Source organism: Oryctolagus cuniculus, chromosome 5, assembly GCF_051225735.1.
Source record: "Oryctolagus cuniculus isolate XC-2025 breed Fujian yellow rabbit chromosome 5, ASM5122573v1, whole genome shotgun sequence".
NCBI lineage: Eukaryota > Metazoa > Chordata > Mammalia > Lagomorpha > Leporidae > Oryctolagus > Oryctolagus cuniculus.
In genome coordinates this window covers 123760035-123780205 of record NC_142871.1, presented here as the reverse complement: position 1 = coordinate 123780205, position 20171 = coordinate 123760035, and the positions used below count along the sequence as shown (strand labels likewise).

General features: G+C 42.3%; 1 protein-coding gene across 5 annotated transcripts in view; it reads right to left on the bottom strand.

Moving 5' to 3' along the window:
- RCAN2 (regulator of calcineurin 2) overlaps window positions 1–20171 on the bottom strand; it is a 306708-nt gene that overhangs the window by 99957 nt on the left and 186580 nt on the right. Inside the window, exon 1 of one of the 5 annotated variants that reach the window (XM_051855663.3) lies at window positions 18728–19065. The exons of the other annotated variants lie outside the window; for them this stretch is intronic. Within the exon in view, the coding sequence (XP_051711623.1) occupies window positions 18728–18814 (87 nt within the window). The 5' untranslated portion in view covers window positions 18815–19065. Of the gene's footprint in view, window positions 1–18727; window positions 19066–20171 lie in introns of those variants that run through there. 5 annotated transcript variants of the gene reach the window in all.

The window sequence follows — 20171 nt, the reverse complement described above, 5'->3', positions numbered from 1 at the left end:
AGAAGCAGGGGCCACCGGTTTGTGCAGAATAATAAACTTCAAAGCTGAATGCTTTGTTGCTATTGTTGATTCTTTGAATCATTCGGTCAGCACATGCCTATGCTCCTATCCTATGCCAATCTGGGGATGCAGCAATAAACAAAACAAGACAACAGCTTCTGCCTTCCTGGAGCCTATGTTCCAGTGAGAGGAGAGAGATACTAAACAAAGTAGATAAGTGATTTACAAATTAGACGATAGATAATATGGACAAAAATAGAGCAAGGAAGGAGGCTGAGGAAAGCTAAGCAAGTGAATGCCCTTCAATGCACAGGGCTTGAGTTAACAGCTCTTTTTGGATCCTCTCCTTAGATCCACTACTGGAAATCCTCCTGGAGACAGCAGTGGCCAGCCTTTGGTGTTGCAGGCTTTTTTAATAGCAAGCAGGAAGACAGAAAGAAGCCTTCATGTATTACAGTAATTATAACAGTAATTACACTTTCTATTAGGTTCTATGAAAGCCCTAAAGTAATTATCCAACAAATAAACAAATGAAAGGACCCTCAGCAACAAGCGTCAGGCAAAGATGTTATGAGAAGGCACTGTGCTGTGATTAGGGGTGCAGGCTCTGAGCCAAGCAGTCTGGCTCTGGATCCCAGCGCTGCCACTGCCTGGCTGACACCAGCAGTTCCTTCATGTCACAAGGCCCCACTTTTCCCAGGAGGGACGCAGGGATGGGGATAACAGTCCTTGTTATATATGCCAGTGTGAAGATACAGTGGGGTGATATATAAAAAACACTGAAGTCCAGAGGCTTAAATATCATCAGTACAGCCAAATACTGACTTAGAGAGTAATTATTGTGATCCTTCATCAATGATTCTACAGATCATGAATTCTTATTATATAGAAATTGGCCCACTTCGTGGGACAAGATGTGAGAAGTCTGAATGAAGGAAAAGGGAAGACCAATGTGATTAGGTGGGGTTCAGTGTGTTTTGGGGACACAGTCTAGGATGGAATGAGACCAATCTATCCAAGCCTAAGAGAACTGTGTGGAGTAGAAGAAAGGAAAAACAGTTGACATACAGCTAACAGAGTATAAGTCAGGGGGGAACTTGCAACTATGTCTTCTAAAGAATAATCTGAAAAAACTTTGTAATTAGTCTAAAAAAGATCTGAGAGTAGGGTGAGGACCAAATAGCTGCCTTGAAAGAACAAAAGTATTTTTCTAGCAATGAAAGAGTAGACTTAACTCTGCTTACTTATAGACCACAGTACTTCTATCTTTAGTGGGCTGAAGTCAGAGGGTTTCATGGAAAAAAAAAATCCTTGAATAATCATGGAGGTGGTCTCACCAAGGAGTGAGTACCTCATCACTGGAGGAGTTCTTAGGAGAGGCTGGAGTACTGCAGTGGTAATGGCTACATCAAGTAAGGGATCCTGAGTTATATTTAAAATACTTTCCAACTCTGAAACCTCAAGTGAGGATGCCAGATTCAACAGGAAGCCCTGGAAGGCTTGAAGCCTGGAAGTAATTTGAATAAAGTTAACAGCAGAACAACATCAATAGAAAAGAAATGGGCATGAGCCTGCTGTACAGAGAAGGCTGCAGAAAGGAAGTCGACGGGTGATGGAGATTCCATCCACGGGATTGTCCAGAACGTGGTTCCGCTGAATCCTCACTGCAATCTTGGAGGTCGTCATTACCCTGCTGCCATTTCACAGACGAGTAAAGTGCACTGCAGAGCCCAAGTTGTGTCCATGTGTTTTGCTAAGAAGGACACACCTATAACTGGAGCCCAGTTTTCTGCATTTCAATCTAGCATTCCTCCCAGTTCATCCTGTTTCTCTTCAACACAGGTTGAAGAGAAAGATAATTAAAAAAAATGGAGACATGGTTGTTTAGAGAATTGTCACAGACTCTACTGATTTCTTTGCTCTCACCTTCTCTTATTTTCTCTGCACTCCTATGTAGACTGGACTCCTGGAGTACATAATCTCCCCCAATTATGACTATTAATATTCTATTTCTTCTTGGCTCACAGAATTGGTTGTGAATGTTTTGTCTGATCCTCAAGATCTTCCACAGCACCACGGCATGCCCTGTCTTCACTCTATAGTAATATCTCCATCTCCTCCCTGCATATACCTGAAGTAGGCCAGATGTAGGACAATGAGTGGTGAGGATTGCAATGTGCTTGCTCTGCTGCAAAGAGCAGACCCAGCTCATCCTGATCTGACTGTTGTCTATAGCAAGGGAGACCCAGTGGTGCTAGCTCTATCAACCTTTTAAGAGAAGGTGGGATAGAAATTTTAATGTAACAATCCCCCCAATTTTTAAAAGCTAGCAAGGAATCGAATGTAATAAAATAATACTGTACAAGGCCAAATAAAACATAAATACATTTGGCTGGCAGATGGTAGTTTCCCCACTTCTGATCTTTTATCTAAGATTTATTTTATTTGAAAGGCAGAATTAGAGAGGGATGAGAGAGAGAGAGAGAGAGAGAGAGAGAGAGGCTTTCCATCCATTGGTTCACTCCCCAAATGGCTACAATCACCAGGACTGGGCCAGACTGAAGCCAGGAGCCAAGAATATCTTCCAGTTCTCCCACATGGGAGCAGGATCCCAAGCACTTGGGTGATCTTCCTTTGCAGGGAGCTGGATCAGAAGTCAAACATACAGGATTCAAGCTGCTGCCCATATGGAATGCAGGCACTTTAGGCTTTGGCTTTACCCACTATGCCACAACACTGGCCCCCTACTTCTGATATAAAAATGTTAACTTCTATGTGAAGTTGGTCCTCATTTGCTCTGGTTGTAGGGAAATGAGGAAGCCCCATGCTAATGACTTTGCATCTTGTTCATGGTGCTCTTACACTTCAGCCCTGCTAGGGCTGTGAGGTTTGGGGGAAAAAGAGTTCCCTACATGTTGAGGACAGAGCTCCTCTCATATTAGGTTCTTATAAACTATTTTTGAATTTGGAAAGAGTGAAAAAAAGACATGAAGAGATTTCTTGATGAGTAAAGATGGTTCCAGATACCAAGCATGGGTAATTACAATAATTTCTTGGAATAACGGTAGGTGGATCAAGCACAGGGTTCAGGGGGAGGTGAGGTATTCAGGGTTTACTGTATTGTGTTCATTCAAAATTCAAGAGCTGAAAGTACTCTTGAATTGATCTCAAGTCCTTGCATAAGAAAGAATCTGCCAGAAAACTGTCAGGGAGCCATAAAATTTTTGTGCTCAGATCTTCTATTCTATAACACAAATTAGACGAAGGATTAAACAAGAATCTTGTACTATGCTGGCTCAACACATTCAGTGAAGAAACTGCGTTTTTCAATATTTACCAAAAAGAAGAAAAGTCTGATTCACATATTTCCTCCAAACAGATCTCTTTGTTGACCTAACACAAGATTGCTGTTGGTTTCTCTCTCCCCGGTCCTGGCAAATGAACAGTTTCTTGTTACAATGTATGATTTTTTTTTTAAAAAACAGTGTTAACACAACAGAGGCACCTGATAACATAATATTAGAGATCTGGGATGGGCATTGTGGTTCAGCAGGTTAAGCCACGACATGGGATGCCCACATAATTTTAGGAATGGAGCTAATATGTGAACCTCAATTTAGCAGAACTGTTCTGTCTTTGAACAGATATAAATCTCATCAACAGACTCAGAATTTAAGGTATTTTTATCATTAAAGTTAAGAAATAAAAGGCAACAGAACCAACAGCCATACTGAGTGCCTACATTCTTGAAGTACATTTTTATTGCAGTTATCACAACCTAAAGAGTAGCATTACTATATCCACTTTATAGAGGAGAAAATTGCATTTCTGAAATAAAGAAAACTTCCATGGCCTCAAAGCTAGTATCTATTAGGGCCAGGGTTCCAGCTCAGGCTAGTTTGTCTCTGAAACCCACTTCCTCCCCGTGCTGCCCACTGCTCACCTACAAATCTATCAACCCAGTTGGCTACCAGAAGCTAAGTTACTTGAGCAAAGTGGATGACCCAAAGGTTACACTTAGTACTCTGCTCCCTAGTTCAGCCCTCTGTCTCCCCACAGCTAAGGGGTTGTATCATGGTCTCTGTGGCATCAAAGAAGGGTGGAGGAAGGCTGAAGATTTCTAAGTACCCTCAAGGGAAAAAATTTGCTGGTTTATTCTATATAATTCATGTCCTATCCGTTGGCTGCAAAGGATCTAAATGATACTTTGGATCTAATTAGAAATGGTCTCATCATATATTAACAAAGATCTATCTACAAACAGTTAAAATTCCCTAATGAATGGCAGCAACGAGTAAAGCAGAATGAACATGTGAGATGTGCAGTTAGCATGGAAGAACAGCAAGTGCTGAGACAATGACACCAGAGTAGAGAGACAGCCCATCAGGAGCTGGTCTCACCAGCTGACCTAGGCAGAAGCAGCCAGATTGGAGAATTCCTGGTCAACCCTAGATCAAGCATATCTGTTTGATGAATACTTGACAAAATTCTAAGCATTCCTCAACTCCTTCTAGACTGCCACTTAGCACATGTGAATCCTGGAACTAGAGTTCTCATGTCATTTATGTTAAGGGTGCATTTGTCACCTGCACCAGAGAGGCAAATATCATCTCGCAATATCCACCTGCCTCTTTTTCAGTTTACACTAAAATCTTGATTTTTAGCTAGGCATAGGACTGTTTAGGAAAAAGACATCCAGATGAGTTCATGTGCTCAGGTTCCTTCTTGCTGAATCTGAGAAGTGATCAGGGTAACTTCTGCCACCTGCCCTTACAGGCAGAGGGACTTATGTCTCATTCTCCCCCCTCTGCTTCCTGTATCCTGTGCCCCCATCCAACCTTTACTTAGCAGCTAAATGTAGACCACGGTGCTGGGGCAAGACGGCTGGGATAATGGCAACAATTAAGTATAAGGACTCAGCATTGAACATTCCCTTTCTTCTTCTTTTGTGTACAGTAAACTCCAGGAATTTTAGCCCCTGGGAAAACATTTTAGCCATAATATTGAGATGTGTGTGTGTGTGTGTGTGTGTGTGTGTGTGTGTACACATGCGTGTCTCTCTAAGGGGGAGCTTAGAATTTCTTATTCCAAGTTGTTAGAAAGATCAGAGAAGAATAGTTGGATAAAGCATACATATCTGTGATTGTGTTTCACCTGCCCACAGACCAAGTGAATCTGTAGGGTAGGAATCAGGGTTTGGATTCCTGATTTTAGATTCCTAATCCTAGAAGACAAGCAAAATATGCCTGCTGAACTGAAGGTCCTTTACGAGTATCTTAGGTCAGCACAGAAATCCCCCCCCCCCCCCACAAAACTGTGTTGAATGGCTACCAAATCACATCCTCAACATGGCTGCTTTCTCTTTTGATAAATTTCTACTTTAAAAAGAAAAGATAGGGGAACTGCCAGAAGAGAGCTAGCATTCAACGATACAGGAACTCTGAAGCTCAATCTTCTAGGCTCCCAAATTCCCTGTCTAGGATGCTGCAGCCACCTCCTAGCTGCTCCTTTCTTGGTAGTGTTAGGCTTTGCACAGCCACAGCTCAATGACAACCAGAGAAGACTTTCAGTCTGGGCATCTCAATGGGTCATGTCTCTGCTTAAAATGCTTCCCATGGGTCAATGCCATTGGACTTGAGCATAAGATCCAAACTCCTTCATAATGTGACTCCAGATTCTGTATCCACCTGGGGCACTACCTCCTGGGATTCACCACTGTCTGGCATTTCTGCTTTGGTGCAGGCTCTTCCTTCTCTCAAGGACACCCTCTCATGCTCCTGTCTTCCCTTCACCTGGTGAAACACCTACTTAACCCATAAAGCAAGAATTTGGAGAAGTCTTCCTTCATCATCCCATGCCACCCTTTTACAGGCTTTTATAATAGTGCAAGAGCCTTACTCAAACCATGACATTTTCTCATCTGGATGTGTTTATTTATGACCTTCACTCCTCCATCAGCCTACTGAGTGCGAGGTCTATGCCTTCCATTCCCAAATTACTCTGTACATAGCAGTACCTACTTGATACTGAATGTCACATCATATTTGAAAACGGTAGTTCCTCACTAATGCTATCAACCAATGTGTCAATAACAATGACTCCTACTTAGTGGTCACCTACATTCCAACAGCCTTTAACCTAAATTTGTATCTTCTTTGCCCACATGGGGAAAGTCATAAATAAGAGGCATCATGAACTCCGATGTTTCTGCCTCCAAAGATCAAGTGGTTTTCCACCAGACCATTATTAAAATTTTCTTCTTGGTCCACTTTCAAGAAATATGCAATAAAGTGGGAAATAAAAATGACTAAACTTTTATCTCTACTCTGTGGGCTTGCTACATAATCTGGGGAAATCCTTCCAAAGAATTTCTCATTGACAGAAAAATACTTCCTAAGCACATCAAAGGGATGTCATGAAGCAGCATTCATTCAAAGAGAGTTCAAGTCTTCTGAGACTCCACAAATGTTAATTGTTGCTAATAATATGCCAAGTGTTATTTAAATATAGAATATTATTTTTCTGAGCACTATAATTGGAACATTTCCTTACAAAGCAAGAATATAAAAGAGACTATCCACTAGCCCTCTCATAATTCAGATTCACTTCTTTTTCATTCAGGCAATGAATAGTAGGGTTTGGGGTTTAATTTTTTGTTTTTATTTTTAAGCACCTCAGAATTGTTCACTATTTTTATGCTACAAGTTAATAAGCACTCAGAGAGAAGTGTACGTAGCAGAATACAGAGTTTCTAGGGCAAGATGCCAGTTAAGCAATAGAGAAATTGAACTCAGCTTGCATAATTAATCTAATTTCCACCTATGCCCACCATTTAAACTAGAACTGGAAACTGAAGTTCAATATTGAAAGCACTGCATTACATACAGTTTATAACTGCAATTATAGTTTGGCATTGCATATACTCTATAACTCCATTTAAACTTACTACTCAGAAAAGTATTGAAATATGTTTTTCAAGAAATAGATTCTAAGGCAACCACTCTTTCCTGATTGGCATCCTATCTTACAACCTCTGCATTTGGCTATGCCTACACCATCCTTTTCAAAGAAAGTAGTTTTACAGCATGCTCTAGAATATAGGGAATTGGAATCTCTCATTCATTTCTCATTTTTCCCTCATATTACTATATTCCATTCTGCAGGGACTCAGCAGCAGACTAGGAGAAGCTCCTGCTGACAGCAAACCTTCATTCTGGTGGGAGCTGGGGAGAGGAGAGACAATGAATCAAAGCACAAACCACAAGGTGTCATCTGGGGATTGTGCTGAAAGTTAAGACAAGGGGCTAGGGGCAGAATGGGGAGTGACTGACAACCAGGCTGCGGTGTTTTAGATTGGTGATCAAAGAATGACTCTAAGATACACAAGGAACAAACCATGTGGATGCCAGGAAGAACATTCTGGGAAGCTTCAGAGGGGTGCTCTACTAGTTCTCATTTTGTTACTACAAAAATACCTGGAAGAGGTATAGAGAAAAAAGGTTCATTTAGCTTACAATGTTAGTGGTTTAGGTACAAGATTGCACAGCTCCATTGGCTGGGCATTTGGTGAGGTTAGCAGATAGCAATGGCAGTGTGTGTACAGAGGAAGGACCACATGGTGAACCAGGAAGCAGAGCTGCTGTGCTAAAACTCAAACTTTTATAATAACCTTCTCCTGAGAATTCAAGGGGTCACATGAAAACCACCTTCCCAGGGTAGGATCTTCTTAGGTCCCAGTGACCACCCACCAGGCTTTACCTCCTAAACACCAAACCTGCATTAAGAGTCCACCTTCTTAGTACCATTAACTTATGATTTTGGGGGGTTAAATTACTTAATTTGGGGTTTAAATTACTAATCAAACTATAGCTGATACTCAAGGTGTACTGGAGGGAAGTTAGAGTAAAAATAGGGAAGTTGCAGAGGAGATGAAATCACTAAGATCTGATGGGCTTGAGGATCAAAGCAAAGAACTGGGCTTCATTCTCAGTGTGACAAGTACACCTGGTCTCTGAATCCTGGAAGGGAGGGGAAAGAGAGTTCTATACTTGCTTCTCCACTCAGGCTGCTTCCTATTCAATTCACTGTGAATAGCAGCAACTTCCGTGAGGCTTCATTCCCTGATGCCCAATGAGAGGCTACAGAGTGGGAGTACTTCCTGTTTATCCAGATGCATTTCCTGTTGCCTTCTGCTCCAAAACAGGCCCTTCCCCAGAGAGGCTTAGAAAAGACAAGAAAATCACAAACCAGGAAGACACAACTTAAGAAACAGCACAACATCCCTTAATTCCTCACTCTATGTTGATGTAATCGTTTCCCACTCCATGGACCTATGGCCTCAGTAAGTCCTTTAGGTGACATGAACACAGACCCTGTGTGAAGGTGAGCTGAACGCTGCAGAGAACAAGCCTGCTACGATGAGGAGGGAGTAAGGCAGTGTGCACTGGCAGGAAAACAAAATTGCACATAAGAAGTCTACCCAGGAACTGGAGCAGGTGTTTGACAGTGGTGAATATGCTCCTTGGGATGCCAGGGTCACTCCTGGTTCCACTTGTGATTCAACTTCTTGCTAATGCACTCTGGGAGGCAGCAGGGGATGGTGCAAGTACTTGGGTCCCTACCAACCATTTGGGAGACCTGGACTGATTTCCTGACTCCTTCCTTGGGCCTGGCACAGCTCTGGCTAGCGTGGGCATTTGAGGAATGATAAGATTTGTTAGATTTTTGCCAGTCACTATGTTACATTTTTTACATATACAAATGCATTTAATTCTTATCACCAACCTAGGAGGTAGGCACTATTATTTTCATCATTTTGTAGCTGAGGAAAGTGAGGCAAAGACCACTAAGGTACCCTGTTTGTGGTCACACCATCATTAAGTGACCAAATAGAGAACTTCATTCAGAACTTCTGACTCTGGAGGATGGGCTTGCTTTCTTCTTGCATGCCCTGACAGCAAAAGAAGCCTCTTTAAAAATCTATTTATTTATTTATTTATTTGAGAAAGAGAGAGAGAGAGAGAGAGAGAGAGAGAGAGAGAGAGATGCAGAAAGCACGCATGTGTGTTTCCACCAACTGGATCACTCACTAAATTCTCCCAAAGGTTGGGCCTGGGCTGGGCTGGGCTGCAGCCAGGAGCTGGGAACTCAATCCAGATCTCCCACATATATGGCAGAGACTCAGCTGTTTGAGCCTCAGAATCAGGAGCTGGAGCTGGAGCTGGAGCTGGGATTGAACCCAGGCAGTCAATGTGGGATGCAAGTGTCCCCGCCTGGCATCCTAACTGCCACACCAAACATACACCCAGAGGAGGCCTCTTCAGAAGTCAAGACAGCAGTGTTCTGTTTGGGGAAAATGGAACCTGGTGGAATAAAATGTTCTTATATCCAATGGGACTGTTATCTCTGCACCTCCAGAGACTAGTCTTGGGCTGTGACTGTGGAAAGCTCTCAAGACATATTTGAAAAATGAATGAATGAATGAATGAGTGCTTTGTATAGTGCCTGACAAATACTAAGTGTTCAATACATTGTTGCTATAATTAAGGTTGCTCATCGCTTGTGTATCCTGTTCTAGGAAAGGTAGTCTGAGATGATTTTCTTAGTCAATACCCAAAGGCACAGTGAAGTCATAGAAGATGAAATCGATTCTGTTAGATGTACTATTGATGCAGGCTATAATAATCCCCCCAAAAGATCCTGTGTTGTGAACAAAATCCCAGTCCAAGTTTCCACTTATGAGTTGTATGATCTGATTCACCTTGGAGGTTTCCTGTGAGAAAGCTGAGTTTGGAATAATTTGGAAAGTGCCGCTCAAAAGTAGAATATTATTATTGCTCTCACTACCTCTGTTATGCGGTTCCTCACAGATCACTCTTCACTAAGTCAGTGGACATACACAAGGAGGGGAGCAAGGGGAGCTGTCAAAGCAGTTGTACTAGGCTCTTGGTGTCTTGGTGAGCCCCAGAAAATTTCTTTGTTTTCCTCCAACTAGATGGCATAATGAGACTTTGAAACAGATTCTAAAATGAAATCTAAAACAGATGCTATCCTCTCTACAACTACCACAACATCATATTTGTTGAGAAAAGCTAAAATTAATCTCAACTACTGATTTAGGTAAAAGTAGTACCACCACTACTAATAAGAATTTAAAAAGACAAAAAGCAATGTTTTGAACACCAAGGGAAACATTATATATGAATTCAATGTCTTATCCTCCAAGATTTACACTACAACAATTGATATGGCTTCTTAATTAATCCTTAGGGATATTTGGGGAGTGGAAAGAGCAGTTTGAGTCACACTTCTGCCAATTAAGAGCTGTGAGATCTTGTGTAAAAATTTAACATCTCTGAGTATCAGCAACCTGCTTATAATGGGGCAGATAAAAAGATGCCTTGGGCTATTAAGGGAGTTAATGGAATGCCTAGTGTGTGCCACGTGCCCAGTATTAGAAGTACTTCATGATTGGGGAGTTGTTAGAATTTTTTAATTGCCTATTTGGATAATATAATATTGAGCCATGGAAATGAATATCTGTGGGGATTAACATTTGCCATCATGTGGGGCAGTTTAACATTTGACTCAGTAAATGGTCCCCCAAGGTCAAATGTTTGTGTTACAACATGAACAGGGCTCACATATGCCTATAGAACCACTAGAGATAGGAGGAAATCTTAGAACTAAGAAACACGATTATTCTATTGTCAGAAAAACAGAATATTAAGCAAGATGTTTGGGGGTCTGAAGGCTGGTTCGTAGCCTAAGCAGAAGGATAGATTTGTTAAGGTCATCCTCCCAGAAGCTAAAGTGGCAAGACTTTTATGAAAACCTTTTTGAAAATGTTCATAGCAGAAAGCTGGTATGTGAGATTCTTAGAACTTGGGAGAGTAACTGTGGCACTTCTAGGCTAAAAGAACAACGTAGAAGAATTCTTCATCACCCTCTCAGAAGAATTGTTTATGAAAGTGTTGAGGTTTCTGTTCAACTTTTAGGCCAGGACAAGTTTTTGGGTTCTCAACCACTTGACATGGTTTAGAGTATGCAGCTTCTAATAGCAAGCTAGGCCACTGCAGAATAGCTTGAGCTTTAGAAAGAAACTCCCATGGTAATGGAAGACAAAAATGTGTGTGTGTGCATGCAGAAAGCACATATATATATATATGTATATAATTGCATATGTGAACAAAATACACACACACACATACACATACACAGAGTCATGAACCACCCAATGACATTTTGGTCAACGACAGACTGCACATGTCATAGTGGTCCTATAAGATTATCTCACTTAGTGATGTCATAGCCATTTCAGCTTGTGGAAATGCATTCCATGGTGTTTGCACAATGATGAAATCACCTGGTGATGCATTCCTTAGAGCATATCTCCATTGTTAAGTAATGCATGACTAGGATTTTACAAGATACACTTACCCAAAAGGGGAATAAGAAAGCACAGATACCAAATATTTTTTTTACAGAAGGTCTAACTAGTTAGACATTCTATTCTCAAATACTTTGAAGATAAATGGTCCCTTATTCTAGATAGAGTGGACAGGGTTTAATTTGTCTCTGTTTGAAATCTCCGTTTGAAATTCTATCTCTGTGTGTTTTAAAAGTTGGATTGTTGAAATCAGTTTAGAATTAGAGCTGGGAAGGTATACAGTCCCTTTACACAGAGAAATTCTAGGCCAGACATGGGTTGAAAACTTTACAACCTCATTGGAAAGCTGGGCTTTTCACCGCCAAGTTGCAATGCTCACTAAGCTCACAACCAAAATACATCAAGTGATGACGAACGTTTCTGGTGTAATTTTCTCCCTTATGTGTCAATACTAAGCTTCAGCAGAAAGCACTAAAACAGGCCATTATACGTTATAGATAGCTATACTGAAACAGAATCACTAAGGATGCAAATGGTTCTCTGAGTTCATGTTAAAATCTCTTTCTTTAGAAGAACAGGTTTAATGACAATGCTGTGTTTAGTTTTTTTAATAAGCAGGTAGCCATTGTCAGTGTCTCAGTTACTTTCCCACCGTGAAAAGACTCTTTAAAGAGGTAAGAAAAATGTTTAGTTGACTTTCTGCTCAATGTCATTAGTCAAATACCATCCACCTTGTCTTGGCCTTGCATGACAGGTGGCTGAGAAATCTGTCTGATTATCTTCTCAGGGAGCAGCTGTCACTTGCATAAAATCATTTCTCTCCACTCCATGAAATAAGTTTGCTATTTTCTTCAGGGTCAAGAAAATGCTCAGTATTGCACATTTAAGAACTTTAGCTTTTTGTTAAGTATTTTTAGAGTTACTTAATTGTAACTTTGCTTTTTACAATAATTCATTTGTTTTCAAAGTGGCCTCAGTTCTAGTCCATGGTATCATCAGATAAATAGCAAGCTTTTGTTTTGTAAGAAGGTCAGAATCTGCTATACACATGCCACCACTTCTGATACACATACTGCATTTCATGAGCTTAAGATGTTCTGGAGATGTGTCTTAAAAGGCCATAAACGGGGCCAATGCTGTGGCGTAGTAGGTAAAGCTACCACCTGCCATGCCTACATCCCATATGGGCATTGGTTCGAGTCCCAGCTGCTCCTCTTCCAATCCAGCTCTCTGCTATAGCCTGGGAAAGCAGTGGAAGATGGCCCACATCCTTGGGCCCCTGCACGCATGTGAAAGACCCGGAAGAAGCACCTGGCGCCTGGTTTTGGATCAGCGTAGCTCTGGCCATTGTGGCCAGTTGGGAAGTGAACTAGAGGATGAAAGACCTCTTTCTCTCTGACTCTCCTCTCTCTGTGTAACTCTGACTTTCAAATAAATACATCTCTTAAAAAGGCCATAAATTAATATTATAGTATTTACATAGGAAATGAGAATTTTGTTGAACTTTTCTGGTTTCTGAAAGTTAGCACAAATACCTCTGAGTTTTCTACTTCTGATAATTGCTTCACATACAACTCAAACTCTTCTAAGTTCCTGAGTGGATACCGCATTTCCTGAAGATTCTGAGAGCTCTAGAATCTACAGGGCCATAGGGTCACGGTTGCTCCCAGGCCCTCACCCAGAGCTTGCAAAACAAACAAACAAACACTGAAGAAATGGCCAGAAATTCAACCAACTCTGACAGATACCCGCAAATTTTTCTTCCCAATTTCTGACACCCCAACAAGCATACTCACTTGTGTCCCCTTGAAATAGAGTGAAAAGTTGATCAAGCTCACTCTGCTCCTCCCTATTCCTCCTACCACTCTGACCTTGTTCAGTAAGTAACTGAAAGCAGTATTTGAAATTTCCAGTGGTTTAAAGGACAAAAAAGATTTCATTGTACTAAGCAGCCATAATTTCCACAGAGGCCTGACACACACAGATGATCAGTCAGTCATGTGTACATTGTGTGAAAAGGAAAACAAGATACACAGAATGATGCTGTTCTCAGCATGGCTATCATGTGTCCTAAAAGGTTAAAAGACTTGTCCAAGGTCAAGCAGAATGGGAGGATATTGGGAAACTCTCAAAAGCAGAGGGAAGAAAATAGGGCTTATGACTGACCTTAAAAATCTTGTCATTAGCAGCAACACGGATGAGCCAAAAGGATATCAAGGTAAGTGAAATGAATCAGGCATAGAAAGATAAATATTGCATGATCTCATTCGTATGTGGAATCTAAAGAAGCTGACCTCATAGACGTTGAGAGTAGAATAGAGCAGAGATAGAGGGGAAAGGGAGAGAGGGGAAGAGAGGTTGGTGAATGGGTAGAAACCTGCAGCTTGATAGGAGGAACAGGTTCTGCTGTTCTATGGCCAAGCAGGGTGACTAGAGTTAACAAATACTGAATTGTGCATTTTAGAATGTGCTAGAAGAGAGAACCTGGAATGTTTTCACCACAAGGAAATGTGACAAATGTTGTGGTGATAGACCTGCTAATGACTCTGCTTTGATCATTATACAATGTATACATGTATCAAAACATCACATCTTAATCCATAAATACAAGCATGTTCAACTCTTCCCCAGCAATCAAAAATAAAGCAAAGAAAAAAGAGCCTGGCCTTCCAGAAGAATAAGACCTGAACTATAAGAATCCTACGTTTATAACCTTTGGAAGAAGTATATAGAACATAAACTTCTATTTATTTTTCTCCCTCTCCCAAGACATCCAACAGGCTTAAAATATAGCCTGAGGTAATTAGGTTAAGTACAATTTTCTGAAAGTGAATTATGGCATGAGACAGTGACAGTCTCAGTGGGTCCCTGCATAAGTGAATGAATGTTGGAAACAGGTTAAATGGGAGTTGGGGGCTGAGGACCTCTCTTTCCACCTGCAATTCCTTCTCGATGGAACGGTTCTCCTTCAGATCTACACATGGTTATCTCACTCACTTCCTGTAGACCTCTGAATGACACTGGAACAATAACAATAAACTCCCCTCGCCAGAGACGCTTTCAATAGCCATCTACTCAAAAGTAGCCTCTCCACCCTTACCAACCCTTTAACCCTCACTGGGCTTGGTTTTCCATCCCAGTCCTCATCACAATGTGAAATTTCATTGTATGCTGATTAGTTCACTAGTTCAGGATGTGTCTCCCACATTAGAATGTGTGTTCTAGCAGTGCAGGGATGTCTGTCCTGCCAGTCTCCTAAAGCACTGCCGTGGAGATAGTGCCCCACGTGTTTTTGAATGAATAAACCCATCTCTGAAGCTCTAAGGGCCTTTGAAACTTTTGTACTTCTCACAGGACTTGTCACATTTCCTGCCTGTGTTCTAATGAGCAGACAAGGTTGGATGCCTGGGGCATGAGCCAGGAACCCCATCACAGAGAGAAGGCATCCACCACTTCTGGAAGCTACCATTGCAGAGAAGGGGCAGCCCCAGGTTTGGATGCCCCCTGGAGAAGCAGAGGTGCTGTGCTTCAGGCAGCCACTGTAGCTCTGAGAAGACTGCCCACAGCTGCCAAACAGCAAAGAGCAAGCTTACTGAGGGCTCAGAATGGGGGGAAGAATTGCCGGTCTGGTGAACTGGTCAAAAAAATGTTGAGTGAGTGTGAACATTTATAACAGCCCAGAAATATTGCTTCTAAAGCTGCACACAGCAAATCCTACTGTGAGAGATACACAGCTTACTCTGGGCAGTTTTTGGCTGGCCTTGACAATTCCAACCTGTGCCCAGAAGAGGCAGGACACTGCTTTGTATGATAACCTGTGCCAAGGCTGCATTCAGACTATCTGTGTTAGAAGTTCTGGGCTTGGGGCCTGAGTATCATCAATATTTTTAAAAACTCTCAAGGGCTACCAATGTGCCATCAGGTTTAAGAACCACTGAAATAAAGTGAAATGTAAATTTCATTATCATCTTTAAATCCCTTTCATTTTCCCAAGGGTTTGGCTCCTGTAGAGTGGGCAGACTATTTTCAAAATCTGAAAAGAGTACTGGGGAAAATCGACCCCCTACACATACAAACTCTGCATTTCATCACATCATTTTCCTTCTGTTGAGGGGTTCAGGTTTCTAGATCTTTCAGAGCACTCTGGTGCTACAAAATAGCTAAGTTGATAATACCAAGCAGTGCAATTTCCAAAGATGAATATGGTGGGATCCCATTTGCCAGAATGCCTCCTCTCTTTAGCACCACTGTTGGGGTAGCTTCCACAAACTTTAGGAAATTGGAGGCTAGGTCAGCCATGGAGGATGAGGCTTTCCAGGTCACCATGAGAGAGGCCTCTACCACTGTGTTGGTGAAGGGTGCCCTCCGGCTGCACCTTCTTGGACTGGCTGCTTTCTTGGGGGGCTCAAGTGAAAGAACAGCCTGAGATCAGCCTGGATGCAGGCAGGAAGGGTAGACCCTGGCCATGCACCTCTCTTTTCTCTGACAGTAAATATTAAAGACTGAAAAACAGGACTGCACTGGTTCCCCTGCTTACCCTTCACTGGCAGTGAATGAAGAAGGAGATACTTGTGGGGATTTTTGGGGGGGGGGGTGCCCAGAATTTTACTTTTGAACTTCTTTTCACAACAATATGCAATTGTCAGTTTTGAACAAGGAATATACAGGGTTTTTTTTTTTAACAAATTCCTTTGGTCCAACTTAACTTGTTCACTTTCCCTCTTTTTAAAAACAAAGCCTTGATAATAGTGCCACTGCTTTACATTATGACTAAATGTCTGAAATGGAAGGCCATGTTTTCCAGGTTGCTAGGGAGTGTGTGTTGGGTGGGAGGAATGGGGTTGGAAGGAAAACATTTTCTGTGTCATGGATCATCAATGTAAGCTCCGCTGGAGTTAGGACACACCAGTAAATTGGCAAAAGTAACCTGTCACCTTCAGAGGATGTCTAAACGATGATGATGGTGATGGTGACACACAACATTTATGGAGCACTCAGTGTGAGTCAGGCAGTGGTTCACCTCTTTGATGTATACACTTTTCTTTAATCTTCCTACGAGGCCAATGAGGTAGACATTTTTATGATTTTCACATCATAGATGGAAACACTAAGGGATAGAAAGATGGGGCATCTGGTCCAAAAGAAACAAACCCATGATGATTCAGAGCCATTGGCAGAAAAGTCTTGGGACACATTTTTCTGATGGGCATCTTCCCAGGAAAACTCTATACATTTCTGAAGAACGGTGTCAGGATCTGGCTCTGACCTTCTCTCTTTCCCTGGTTCCCCTCTCATTCCTCACAGAGAACCTACTGCCATCAAATGGTTTGACTCACTCAACTGCAATGGTGCACCTTCCTCTCTCTCTACAAAATTTACCCAATTTTCAGTTCAAGTGCCACTTTTCCCCCCATGAAACCATCCCAAGCACTCAAATACAACCAGCTGTAAGAACTCTGAACCCCCTGCATTCCACAAAACATTCTGTCTAAGAAATACTGGACAGGACAATTTACCCTTGACAATCAAACCACTGCCGCAGATGCTGAGGACATACGAGGGACTTCAAAAAGTTCATGGAAATGGAACAAAAGACAAGTTTATTTTGTTGCTAAAAACTGAGATCCATGTCTAGTTTTGTGTGTGTGTGTGCGTGTGTGGTGTGCTTTTGAAACATAAATTTTTTGAATATTCCCTCACCTGAAGGATTTCACAATCTTTGTGCACCAAAATTAACTTATCCTTTAATTCCATTTTCCATGGATTTCTTTTAAAGCACACTTAGATACCATCTAGACATGTTTTAAACTCCTTCCTGGAGAAGCGCAATGTCTGGGACACTGCAGGTCTCTAAACAAATGTTTTGTCACTGTAAGTTTGTAAACCAAGAAAGTTAAGAATATCTTATGCTATTCTCACAGATCAGTTGAGGACAGAATGGGGCTGTGACATTTTATTCTCCATACATGAAAGCCTTATTCCAGTGGTTGCCGCGAGGTATTTCTCTGCTCTGTAACCTACCCTGCTCTGCAAGCTGTGTCCACACTGGAGCTCTGTGGTGACTCCTTTCCCTTCTGGAGGGCTTATGGTGTGATGGAAGACTGGAAGTTCCTGCATGCGTGTTTCTATGCTGAATGCAACCACAGGTAGTACCAACCTTTTATATTCTTATTTTCTGAACCTTTGCATGACAGGTGGCAGACACTTCCACAACACCAGCATAAGAATTAAATAGAGGGCCACGTGTTTAAAATATGCAGGGACCACAAACCATGTCACTGACTCTGAAGAGATTATTCAAAACTGCAATCTTAAATGCCAGTAACACACAAATCCCCACCTGTGAGACACCAAATGTCATCTGTACACCCAACAATACAGATGCAGGCTCTTCCTTCAAATAAGAACTAAGGCATTAATGGTAAATAATTATGCAATGGAATTCCCCCTTTTGTCCTGCATAAACAACAGTCCTTGTGTGTGTGTGCATGTGTGTTTGTGTGTGTGCACATGTGTGTGTGCTGTTTAAATAAGAAGCTTCATGAGAATTCTAACACGAAATAGGAGAAAAGAAATACACCCATTTTACAAGCAGGGAATCTTCTACATAACATAAAACTGAACTGGAAAAAAGGGCATGAATAGCACGAGAAGACAATTTACCCTTGACAATCAAACAACTGCTGCAGAAGCTGGGGACCGGCGCTTGTGACGCTAAACCTTAAGATGCAAGACGCATTTGTGCCTGAACTTTCTTTACAAGGAAAATGACTTTGCTTCCTTTGCCTGACAAAGAAAATGTAGGCAGCTGCTCTCCAACTTCAATTTCCAGGGAGCTAGAGATTGCAACTGCCATCTGTATGGCAGCTTTTGTTCACGCCCAAGACCATATCACAGAACATTTAAGTGATATGCCACGAAGGGGTTACTGTCCCACTGTCAGAGTGTCCTGAGTGCGGTGTTTATTATGCGTACTTTCCTCATTTAATCATGGTTTCCAAACCCCCCCTTGATAATACAGACTTACAAATTCTCCTCACTGACAAAGATATCATACAAGAATAAGGAAACATGTCTACTGGGAGAACGATGACCGGGGATCACCTAATAGAAAAGAAGCAAACAGACAATGACAGACCTTATCCCACTCAAAAATCATACACTGGTCTCTCTCCTAACTTATTCTAATCAATGTAGCCATGCACTCCCCACATGCATTTTTAGCACAGATTGTGAGCTGAAAACTATTCACCGAAGTCTTATTTCCTTATGCTAAAAAGGTTCTGTCAAACAACATCAGTAACAGCAACAATGAAAAATGAGATTGCAGGTGCATACCTTAACCTCCTGATTGGTAAAGACCTCGACATCCACGGCACAGGCAACCAGAGTGGAAACATCACAGTCCATGCTAGGGGCTGGCATTCCCCTTCCTGAATTTTCAATAAAGGAGTTAGGCAACCTCAGAATTGTGAGAGAAGAGAAGAGCCTCCAGACAGATACTGCTGTGGCCAGGCCAGCTGCTGCCTTGCTCTAGGCACTGGCTGGAGGCTCGGGCACCTGGAGCCAGCTCCCACTGCACGCAGTCCGCGTCTGAGTCGGCACAGCAGAGTAATGAACGGCCGGGCTCGTTCATGGCAATGACATCACCACAAAGACTGACACAAGCTGAAGCTTTTTTTTTTTTTTCCCCAAGCCTTTTATCTCTAGGCAGTGCAGTGGAGCAAATTGAACATGATTATGTGCTAAATCTGAACTCAGACTAAATCAATTCAGGCAGCATTAGCTAAGAACTGAGTCATAGCTGTTGTTTCAACTGGGTGCTTATGTTTGCAAAAAAAAAAAAAATGGGGGACAATCTGACACCAGAGGTTCTGCTTTGGGTCATTCTACAGAGGAGCCTCCTGAGGTTAAGGTCTGACAATTTTCTGTCTCCGAGATGAGCAGGAAGTTGAGGCATTTTGCAAATTGCTTGGCCTCTGTTAATTGCTCTGTGCCACTCGGGGCAGCCACACATGTTCTGGGCATCCTAATGCATCCCGGGCATGGGCTGAACAGAAATCCATTCTTGGAGTGACTAAAGATCTGGTTGTCAGTCACTCAGGCAGCTTGGTAAGAGGAGATAATTAGAGGTTTGTGGAAATTCTATTCGAAGCACACACAAGTGCAGACCAGGAACTATAAAAGCACCCCTCCACGCTCAGGATTTCAGGCTGTCTCCAAGGTCATTCAGACCCAAAGCAGTCTATTGGAAGGGGATTCAGCCTCACGAGGGACAGATGGCGGGGTGGAACGGGCAAACTCACTCACGTGGGTCAGTGGCAGAGCCTCAAGCTCCACTTCGCCCGAGACTGTGAACGTGTCCCTGTGCTTTCTCTGCCTCTTTCCCTGGCAGCAAAGCCCTGAAGGGCAGAGCCAGGGTTAATTCACCTTTGCATCTGAAGCCTTGAGCAGAGGGTCTGGCACAAGAAGGCGATATGCGTTTAATGAATAAATCAATGAAATAGGAACATCTTCTTTCACAGTAGGAGCGAGCAACAGAAAAAATCAGACCAGGTTTCGTCTTAGCCTCTGTTACACAGGTCCACATAGAGCTCACTGACACCGCAGTAGGATCCGTCCCCAGAGGAGGGCAATGGCAACTCCAGGGACCATCCGAGGCTCATGAGTTCTAATAGACTGCTTCCTTTCTAACACCTGCTTGGACAAGGTATTCGAGTTTTACATGCAGATGAGACAGGGGTAGGAGACTGAGGGTAGAGGTGCCTGGGTTGGTGTTTAT